General features: G+C 39.5%; 1 protein-coding gene across 1 annotated transcript; it reads left to right on the forward strand.

Annotated features, from left to right (window-relative positions):
- The first annotated feature begins 61 nt into the window (after positions 1 to 61).
- Positions 62 to 11,336, forward strand: LOC125226851 (poly(ADP-ribose) glycohydrolase-like). Its single transcript, XM_048130989.1, has 12 exons — positions 62 to 545; positions 951 to 1,112; positions 3,362 to 3,471; positions 4,606 to 4,758; positions 5,097 to 5,179; positions 5,508 to 5,667; positions 6,635 to 6,765; positions 7,954 to 8,144; positions 9,174 to 9,296; positions 9,655 to 9,772; positions 10,379 to 10,547; positions 10,807 to 11,336. The coding sequence occupies exons 1-11, from the start codon at positions 297 to 299 to the stop codon at positions 10,510 to 10,512; spliced, it is 1,614 nt and encodes a 537-aa protein (XP_047986946.1). The 5' UTR covers positions 62 to 296; the 3' UTR covers positions 10,513 to 10,547; positions 10,807 to 11,336.
- Positions 11,337 to 11,500: the final 164 nt, after the last annotated feature.

Consider the following 11,500-nt stretch of genomic DNA (forward strand, 5'->3'; position numbering starts at 1 on the left):
CTGTCAATTTGACAGTGTCAAACGTCAAAGTCAAACCATGTGTCATGTGTGACTCATGCACGTGCGAGCAGTGTTTATCAAATAGTAAACAAAGATTTTAAAATTATACGTTGGACGAATCACAGACCCGTATTAAATTACTCAATACTATGCATCATTTTCCTATAATGCTATTTGAGCAAACCGGTTGTCTGGTTTTCCTCAACATTACATATATTTCGCAATATTTAAACACCAATATAAATCATGCTCAGCGGCGGTTGTAGTTTCACTAGTTTCAGTTTCGCGCATTCGTCATGAGTACCTATACAGAGAGTGATAGTTGGCGAGGGGTTAATTTAACCGATATATGGGGGGCGGAGTCCCCGTGGGGCGCTCCGGAGTTCCCCGCAGTGGGCCCGGGGGATGATCACGCAGTGTTGTATATTATACCAAGTTTGGGGTCGGGTGATCAGCCCTTGGAACCTGTGATTGGTGAAGACAAGTGGGATGATGATTTCGTCAAAATGCCGTGCTCGAGTCAAAGTTTACTCCAGGTTCAAGATGTAAGTTATTTGCTTTTTAGTATTTTTTTGGATAGTGATTAAAATTGTTCTATAAACTGTATTGCACCACAGTTCGTAAAGAAATATTCTGATGATATATCATTTATGAAAAGATTATTACATATTTACTATCTGTTCAGGTAAGGTTGAGTAATAGTTTTTACAACTTTTAAGAGCTTCTATTGAATTTCAGTTTAAACCTTAATCTAGTTAAATTTACTGCAAAGATATAGCATAATTATTAAACCTATATTGATTGATATGCAATGCTATGGTAATATAAAACAATACCATAACTTGTGAAATAGGCTTGAATTGAAATAAAAAACAAAACTTTTAAACAGTATTAAACATCAAGTAATATAAAACAATGTATTTAATTAATACTTCTTTAATTGACTATAGAGCTCAGGTGAAATACACATGAAGAAGCGTTGGGATTTAATCCGGAGCGCCCTGAGTCAGCCAATCGGGAACAGCCAGAAGCTGGCAGATGCCATCTTAAGCTACAACACGCAGCTCAAGGACACTTGGAAGTTCAAGGCTCTGCACAAGCTGTTCAATGAGGTACATATTTTTCATTTAGTTGCACAACACATGTAATATTGATTTAAAATTTTACAATTTTTACATATACTTTATATTGTAAATGGGACTTTAAAAAACTTAGTTATACACAATTAAGTCCCATTTACAACATTAAGTACATAATTATGTAAATTTGTCCTGTTTGTTTTGTGGTGTACAGAAATATATTTTTTGTAGTATTAGAAATTAATACATAATGAAATATCACTACATAGTATAAAACAAAGTCACTTTTTCTGTCCCTATGTCCCTATGTCCCTTTGTATGCTTAAATCTTTGAAACTACGCAACGGATTTTGATGCGGTTTTTTTTAATAGATAGAGTGATTCAAGAGGAAGGTTTATATATATAATAACATCCATTAAATAGTGGAGAAGTACTGTTATTTTTGAGGTTTCTAATGTGATGTCGTAAATAATTACATGCGGGTAGATTATATTTATTTGTCTACCCCGAACATTTATATAAATTAATATCGGGTAGTTTTGTGTTGTTTACATCTCCGGTGACATTTTGCTGGGACGTCAGTCTTCCGCGACCACGGCCAGTGCAACCTGGCCGAAACGTTGGGAAAAAAGGTAAAAATAATGTTAATTAATCGCATTCGACCTGTATGTGACTTTAAATATGTGTACAAAGCGCGAGAACTTAGTGTTATCTTGATAAGGAATAGGGATAGCGATAGGGATAGCGATAATCGTAAATTCGTAAATAAACTTAAAAATAAACTTATGCTTGAAGCGTATTACACTGTTGACGAATTTTTCAACGACGTGCACTCTTGAACTGGTTCACTATACCAACCATTTTGAATTATAAAATTGAAATGTATCTTCGACAGCATGTTTGCATTAACTATGTAAGTTATAAGTGCCGACTGTAGACACTTAATAACAAAAAATAACAAAGAAGAATAATTGTATTTATATGTAATTTTGTTGACATGTAAAACTATGTTTGATAAAGGAATAAATGAATGAATGAATGAATGAATGATAGGGATAGCGATAGGGATAGCGATGTCACTACATAGTATAAAACAAAGTCGCTTTCTCTGTCCCTATGTCCCTTTGTATGCTTCAATCTTAGAAACTACGCAACGGATTTTGATGCGGTTTTTTTTTTAATAGATAGAGTGATTCAAGAGGAAGGTTTATATGTATAATAACATCTATTAAATAGTGGAGAAGTACTGTTATTTTTGAGGTTTCTAATGTGATGTCGTAAATAATTACATGCGGGTAGATTATATTCATTTGTCTACTCCGAACATTTATATAAATTAATATCGGGTAGTTTTGTGTTGTTTACATCTCCGGTGACATTTTTGCTGGGACGTCAGTCTTCCGCGACCACGGCCAGTGCAACCTGGCCGAAACGTTGGGAAAAAAGGTAAAAATAATGTTAATTAATCGCTTTCGACCTGTATGTGACTTTAAATATGTGTACAAAGCGCGAGAACTTAGTGTTATCTTGATAAGGGATAGGGATAGCGATAGGGATAGCGATAGGGATAGCGATAGCCATAGCGTTAGCGATAGCGATAGCGATAGGGATAGGGATAGAGATAGGGATACGGATACGGAAACGGATACGGATACGGATAATCGGTCGGCGGTCTCTTACAATCAAAGTGCTCTAAGACGATCGTTGTTTGCTTGCTTGAAGATTACGTTTGCGATAAGTATGCTGGTATAAGCAAAATGTAAAAAATTGTAAGGGATAATAGAAAAAAGTACTTTTTACCCACCGATCATATAGTGTCGAAATACGGGCTATGTGGGATGTTTATAAAGGTTTCCCCAGCGTATATAGAATTACCTACGCTGTGGTCGATGTGTAATATTTCTACAATCATTGCAAGCAAAAGTATTATGTGCAATCGAAATAATCGCAGATAAATATACCAGAGAAACCTAAGGATCCAAATGAAAATCTTAATGAATACTTTTATTACGCGGGCGAAGCCGCGGGTAAAAGCTAGTAATAGATAATAATTCAATTTCTTCAAATTCCTATGACACTAAAGGATAGAGAAATTGAGGGTTCAACTCGTATAATTATCACCCATTAGGAAAAGAATGATTTTCATTGATATTCTTATATTTAGGTACACTTATTCTGCAACTTGACACTGTATTTTAATTATTTGCGCTAACAGCTGTCTATAAATTATACTACCTATAGTTATTTTTTAGCTTTAACCTAGTTTTTTGTTTGTTTTCAGCATTTAGAAAAGGAGGAATCCCAGAACTTCTTCGATGTTACTCTGCCTTTGATGACTAAGTTAGCCCTAGACTTGCCTAGGCTGATTCAAACCCCAATACCAGTGTTAAAGTAAGTTTTATTTTGTAGATTTTTATTTAGATCTCAATAAAATAAAAAATTAGGCATCAAGGTGAATACTTTTTGCTTCTTAAGGCTTTATTACATTTTATACAAGTATTTGAAATGTATAATTTTTTCGCACCTTATTTCGATTTTTAATTTATATATTTAGGGCAATTCCACGTTACTGTAATGTAAGTGACCACTTCATTGCATGTTTTTTTATTTATGATGCAAATTGAAGTCTTAATTTATCTCTAGATGAGCCTACTTTTAATCCTTAGATAAATTGATATTTAAATTAGCACCAAAAATAAAAAAAAACATGCAAATAATTGGTCACTTACATTACTCTGTTACATGGAATTACCCTTTAGTAGTGTAGTGTGACTACTAAAAAAAAACCGGCCAAGTGCGAGTCGGACTCGCGCACCGAGGGTTCCGTACAAACCTGCAAGGTTTACAATTATTAAAAAAAAATATATTATGTGATGTAACTAAAAATTTATGGTTTTCGTAATTTTTCCTTTATCTATGCTATAAGACGTTGCTTCGTACCAAATTTCAAGATTCTGAGTTCACGGGAAGCACCCTGTAAGTTTTGATTCCCTTGCAAGTGTCGAAAATTTGCGGCATAAACGGCTGTATCTTTTGATTGCGTTGGCTTAGAAGTTTGATTTTTTCACAGCTTCAAGGGACAGTAGACCTGAGTAATTGATATAAATTTCAGCTTCATACCTCCACGCGTTCCTGAGAAAAAGGGTCTTGACAGACGGACGGACGGACAGACGGACAACAAAGTGATCCTATAAGGGTTCCGTTTTTTCCTTTTGAGGTACGGAACCCTAAAAACAAATCAAATGTTTGTTAAAAATAATTTGATTTGTTCCCATAGTAGCGAACATCTCCTTTATAATTACACTAGCTTATTCCCGCGGCTTCGCTCGCGTTAGAAAGAGACAAAAGGTAGCCTATGTCACTCTCCATCGCTTCAACTATCTCCACTTAAAAAATCACGTCAATTCGTCGCTCCGTTTTGCCGTGAAAGACGGACAAACAAACAGACATACTCACTTTCCCATTTATAATAATAGTATGGATATATGTATTTGTGTATAGGTACTTTATGATTTTTTTTGGTAGACAAAACAAGAACCAGTCGATATCGATAACGCAGCAGCAAATAGCGAGTCTGCTCGCCAACGCGTTTTTCTGCACGTTCCCGCGGCTCAAGCAAGAAGAAGGCAAGGAAAAGACGTCAGAATACGTTTTCATGCCCCGCTTTAACTTTAATACGTAAGTATTTCGAAGGACACTAGGAATCTTCCCTGTGGACAACATAGGCAATTATAAGTAATGACTGGGATATATGAGTTGTACAGAAATCTCGTCGCGCGATTTACATCTTTGGTGGATCCACCCGCCATCTTCAGTTACCCGTAATCCTGATGCATGGAACTTCGTCGAAATGTCGGAATCAAAAAAGTAATCACGGTCTATCCCGTCAATATAAGTCTAATTAAACTAAAAGAGAATCGTTCCAAACTCTTATTATGATAATATAATAGGTAACATTTATTCTATTATTACATACTTGAAAGACAGAGATTTAGTTGTATATATTTTTGTTGCAGCCTCTATGAAACGTCTGGGGCCGACCACGTGCTGGGCAAGCTTAAGTGTCTCCTTAATTACTTCAAAAGAGTGTGCTCTGAAGGTTATTATTAATTTGCATCAGCTATCTGTAATTACATTTTAAAAAAATACAAAAGTAAAAATGGGTCAACTAATCATGCTTAGTACAGTTTTCATTAGAAGTCTTATTAGCTTTATCTTTTTCACGATTTAATTAATATTTTGACCTATTATATGTATACTAGGAGAACGCTGGAGTCTCACCTAAAGAAGTATTCTTTCTATATTAGTTTGTATTTCTGACATTTCTGTAATATTAAGTTTTCCAAGCCAAACTCGGTTTCTCAGATATTGTTCTTAAAATTACGACTATGTTCGACTAATGACAATGTTTCCTTCTCTCAAAACAGTCCGACCGGGTGGTGTGGTCACATTCTCCCGCCGGTCAATGCCTGACCGCTGCCCCGACTGGGCACAGTCATCGGCTCCCCTATCTGTGCCTCTACACGTTGACTCCTCGAGCGGGATAGAGGGCGCTCACGGTTTGATACAGATGGACTTCGCTAACAAGTGAGCATAGTAAACAGTCCTAGTGTGTGTGTGGTTAAATTCCCGCCGGTCAGTGTCTGACCGCTGTCCGGACTGGCCACAGTCATCGGCTCCCCTCTCTGTGCCTCTACACGTTGACTCCTCGAGCGGGATAGAGGGCGCTCACGGTTTGATACAGATGGACTTCGCTAACAAGTGAGCATAGTAAACAGTCCTAGTGTGTGTGGTTACACTCCCGCCGGTCAGTGTCTGACCGCTTTCCCGACTGGTCACAGTCATCGGCTCCCCTCTCTGTGCCTCTACACGTTGACTCCTCGAGCGGGATAGAGGGCGCTCACGGTTTGATACAGATGGACTTCGCTAACAAGTGAGCATAGTAAACAGTCCTAGTGTGTGTGTGGTTACACTCTCGCCGGTCAGTGTCTGACCGCTGCCCCGACTGGTCACAGTCATCGGCTCCCCTCTCTGTGCCTCTACACGTTGACTCCTCGAGCGGGATAGAGGACGCTCACGGTTTGATACAGATGGACTTCGCTAACAAGTGAGCATAGTAAACAGTCCTAGTGTGTGTGGTTACACTCCCGCCGGTCAATATCTGACCGCTGCCCCCGACTGGCTACATTCATCGGCATCTCATACTCATACTCATACTCATAATTTATTGATAATATAATTACAGGCATCTTACATACATGTCTACTATCTCTCTCTCTCTTCCACTTTTCCACTTTTCCTACTACTACTAGAGGAATTTCCTCTACACGTTGACTGCTACAGTGGAATCGAGGACGCTCCGCAAAAAGGACCGGGTGCTATAAGTTCGACGTGTCTGTCTGTGGCATCGTAGCTTTCAAACGGATGAACCGATATTTATATTTAGTTTTTTTTGTTTGAAAGCTGAATTATTCGGGAGTGTTCTTAGCCATGTTTGATACAAATCGGTCCACTATGATAGGTTCTTTTCTTTAATTTAAGTTTTATCTGTCAGACGTCTCGGCGGCGGCGTGCTGCGCCGCGGCTGTGTGCAGGAGGAGATCCGCTTCGTCATCTGCCCGGAGCTGCTAGTTTCCATGCTGTTTACCGAGACGCTGTTGCCGCATGAAGCAGTCATGATCATAGGTACGAGTAAGCCCTTGTAAGATTATTGTATTTTATCTACCAGACTAGGGTTGCAGAAAAACGGTTTTTTTTCTGGCTTGAAAAGAAAAACATGAAAAAAACCGTGAAAAAAAAAACCAGTTTTTTTTCTGGAGTATGCTTTTTTTCTAAAGAACGAAATCTCAAGATTTGCAAAACAGTTAATACTTTTATACGGTTTTTATGGTATTATGTTAACTATTAAACGAATTTACATTTAATAACTTTAATTTCTGGTTTTATAAAACTAACATTTACACAATCTGTAGTTACTAGTTGTCGCTATTTACTGTTGGCAACACCACCGGGCACCGACTCATCACGCTCCACGCCGCATCGGGGATTCCCCAATAAGCGTTTGCATACTGAATGTTTATCGAATTAAAATGTACGTTATTGTTATTGAAACGTTACAAATCACGAAAAACCGTTATTGTTGTATTATTTGTTCATCTAAAAAAAACATATTTAGAAAAAAAACCATGGTTCTTGGTTTTTTTTCATGTTGTATTGTGATACAAGAGTGCTAGGTTGGTCAACTTGGTCATTACGCACGAGGTGGTCTTCTGTGCGCGAGCGAAGCAAATCACCAATCCTTGCGGGGTGAGGCGGGCGCGCACGATTGGTCGTGTAAAAGTAGGGATGGGAATGGGACAAACAATGCACAAATGTTTCATGCGACGATTTTCAATACATTTGTGAGGAAAAAACGAAACTATTTTAGCGTAACGGAAAGTCACAGTGTGGCACTGCAAAGTGTCGCAATTCTCCACAACGAGTCGACGGTCAAAAGACACCAGTGAGGGCGAGGGGTGGACCTTATTTTTAATCCATTCTTTCTTATTTTAGAACTAAACGAGACTTAATCGCGTAGTTTATATTTGGCCCGATGTTTCTTTCTGATCGTCTGTTGGACCATTATTTCTGTTCTTGAATTATAAAAATCTTTAATCCGTCTTGTAGATTTTTATAAAGGGCCCCACATATTTCTTTACAATATTTCCACTTAACTACAGATACAGTATGATTAACATCAGTTAACGATTCGGGTTTTATATCTATCTTGCTCGCACTTATGCGATCCTGATAAGATCCGAAGCCGAAGGGTAAAAGCCGAATCGTTAACTGATTTTAATCGCACTGTAGAAATGTATCTAAAATCGGTTTTAGGTTGCGAACGCTACAGTAACCATTCGGGGTACAGCAGGACGTTCCGTTTCGAAGGCGACTATCGTGACGTCACACCGACGGACGCGTGTCGTCGCCGTCGCGTCGCCGTGCTCGCTATGGACGCGACGCCTTATAGAGGGGACAAATATCTGCAATACACTCTATCGGCGATAAATAGGGAGCTCAATAAGGTAATAGTGTTCTATATGAATCTAGCAAGAGTCTAGGTTACCACTTCTGTGACGTGACAGTCACGGACGCGTGTCGTCGCCGTCGGGTCACCGTGTTGGCTATGGACGCGACGCTTTACAGAGGGGACAAATACCTGCAGTAGGCACACTGTACAGAGCATAGATAGGGAACTCAATAAGGTATGGTTTTCAACTATTGATAACTTCTAGAGTCTTCGGTTACGATTACTGTGACGTCACGCCGAAACCGTCGCCTTGCCGTGCTCGCTATGGAGGGGACAAGTATTTGCAGTGCACTCTATCGGCGATAAAGGGAGCTCAATAAGGTAGGTCCTTCGACTATTGATCTAACTTCAACTTACGGTGACTATGGTGACGTGAAATTCTTAACCCGTTACAAATCGGGCAAGAATCATACAAAGTGTTTGAGAAATCTCATCTTAAAACCTTCGTAACCAAGAACCCGCCTTCGTATACTTTGCTCAGATGCTGGAGAACCCGCCGCTGGGCTGGTTCTCGCCATACAAGTGGGCGGTTATAAATTACGACCGGTTTCTGACGTAGTGCGCCATTTTTCTCTGGTAGATAATGTGTTCATTTTGCGCTGGGTACGCGGTCGAATGCCGGGCCCGGAGACGCCCTCAAATTTAAAGATTTGGGTGAAGCTGGTAGCCTAGTGGTAAGAGCGTACGACTTTCGATCCGGAGGTCGCGGGTTCAAACCCCGGCTCGTACCAATGAGTTTTTCGGAACATATGTGCGAAATGTTATTTGATATTTGCCAGTCGCTTTTCGGTGAAGGAAAACATCGTGAGGAAACCGGACTAATTCCAATAAGGCCTAGTTACCCTTCGGGTTGGAAGGATTAAGGAAGGTTCGGGCAGATGGCAGTCGCTTTCGTAAAACTAGTGCCTACGCCAAATCTTGGGATTACTTGTTAAAGCGGACCCCAGGCTCCCATGAGCCGTGGCAAATGCCGGGACAACGCAAGGAGGATGATGATGAGTGAATGTGTTAATTTTCTTTTCAGGCATGGATCGGTTTTAGCTTTTACTCCGACGACTCCCCGGGGCTCCAGTACCCTGGGATAGCTACAGGCAACTGGGGCTGCGGGGCCTACGGCGGTTTCCCGCAGCTGAAGACTCTCATACAGGTGAGCTGGTTATCATTAACCTTGTAGCTTGACAGGAGTTTACACGTGTTTTTCCGCGCCCCAGGGATTAAATACCTAGCCAAACTTTAGGCCAGCTCAAGGGAAGGTGTTCAGCACAATGGTCTCCATGACCCCCCCCCCCGTTAAGGTTACTTAATTTCGGGTTTTTACTCAAGAGCTGAAATCGGAAATGTTACACGAATTGTACCTACATATTCCGCGGTCAAAGGAGGCTTGTGGTTTTACTTAGACATCGGGTATTGTACTTTTTGAAGTTAATTTTAGAACTCATTTTTGAACCGACAATGGTTCTGTTTGAGAAGGCAGTTATTTCTTCTAAAAAAGTATTTATCTCCAGCTGATGGCGTGCGCGGAGGCGCGGCGGCCGATGGCGTACTACACGTTCAACGACGCGGGCATTCGGGACGAGTTCGTCAGCATTTATGACTTGCTCAAGGAACATAAGGTTACAGTTGGTAAGTTGAACTTTTTATAAAAATAAATTTAAAACCATTTCTCGAAGCTAGACAAAGCTTTATAAGCGGTTGTCAATGTCTAATATGACAAGTTGGAAAGAGACTTGCTCCGCTTGTAACTTTCAGTTTTGAGAAATGGGCCTCTTAGGGATTTTTGAATGTGTGTGACCAATAATGTTACTAAGAGGGATTTAAATTCTACTAACAGAATCGATAACAAAATTATCATTACCACACTAAATTTAAAATTAAGAACTAGTCGTCCTTTTCTGAAATAGAAGTATGTCGTTTTCAAAATTCGAAATTCAAAATTCGGTCCCCTGGCTCTCACAGAAGAGTATTGGGTTTCTTTCCTCTGAATCACGAATGTATTCGATTCTGATACTAAAGAGTATGTTCCGAGAAATCGTAGGAAATTGTAGTTTTCTACTACACTACTTTACGTAGGTACCAATATTAAGTGGCAAGTGTTTCTTTACACTACTTACATCTTCAATTTTGCATTTGGTGTGTTTTTGTGGTATTCTTTTATTCAAAGTCCCACTTCTGGACGAAGCGAAACAAATAGTATGCCAAGTTTGGGTTGACTAATTTATTTAATTCCAGCCCAACTGTACCAGTTGATCGCGCAGTTTAGCTTAACGGACGTGCGCAGTGGCAACCTGCACGCCTTCATACAACGCGCGCTGAGCGGAGATGTACCCTTAGTTGAAGATACGGGTCAGACGTCTAAAGCCTGATATAATAGGACTATTGTCAAGAGGGCGCTGTTATTGAAAATGAAAATGAAAATGAAAATGAAAAATGCTTTATTTAGGTATCAAAGTGTCAGCTTATTACATTTACATGAGATGTATGTTATCGCTTAAAGTACATATGAATAATGGAGTTAATGTAAAATAGCCTTGGAATAGTGTCCTGAGCCCTAAACTAGGTTAACCTGTCATATAGGGGTCAGGGAATAAACCACCGCTATTATTATCAATGTTACAAAGGTTGATTGTTTCTAAACATGTTCGAATCGCTTACTAATTATGATGTATACTTACGGTGACAGTTCGTCAGAAAAGGATGGAGAAAATAGTCCAAATGAGATTCCGCAACATGGCGGATGGCGCGTAGTCAATTAGTCATATATTTCTGGTTAGGATTTACAACCGATTCAACGGGTTAAGGACGAGGGTTGACTGGAGTTTTTTTCCGCGCGTGTATGGATGTTTTGCGTTTTGCGTGTTTTTAGAGGTCCGTTTAAGGGCGTTTCCGGAATCACGGGCCGGAATCAAGAGATCACCGGTAAAAACAAGCTGATTATGTTATTAAACGTGAAAACCTTTTTACCAATCGGTATTGTAAAGCAAGCTGGGATTTATTTTTATACCTGTAAAAGTTAGTTCACTAAATAGTAAAATTATCTGGTGATCTTGGATCAAAACTGTTACTCTGTACTAGTTAGGCCGGCAACAGACAGTCTTAAAATTCATAATCTCAAAAAATCATAATCTTACAAAAATCAGATCGAGTGCACGGAGTTGCATACAATTTCGCGACTGTCCACACACACTCTTGTTTTCTAAGATTATGAATTTTCAGATTGATCTGACAGATTGCCTATAAGTCTTTTTTTTAAGATTATGTATTTTAAGACTGTCTGTTGCCGGCCTTAGAGCCTGTTCGGAAAGAGAAGAGTTGTGGAATGTATTCATTCCACAACTCTTCTCTTTCCGATAT

Source organism: Leguminivora glycinivorella, chromosome 1, assembly GCF_023078275.1.
Source record: "Leguminivora glycinivorella isolate SPB_JAAS2020 chromosome 1, LegGlyc_1.1, whole genome shotgun sequence".
Lineage (NCBI taxonomy): Eukaryota > Metazoa > Arthropoda > Insecta > Lepidoptera > Tortricidae > Leguminivora > Leguminivora glycinivorella.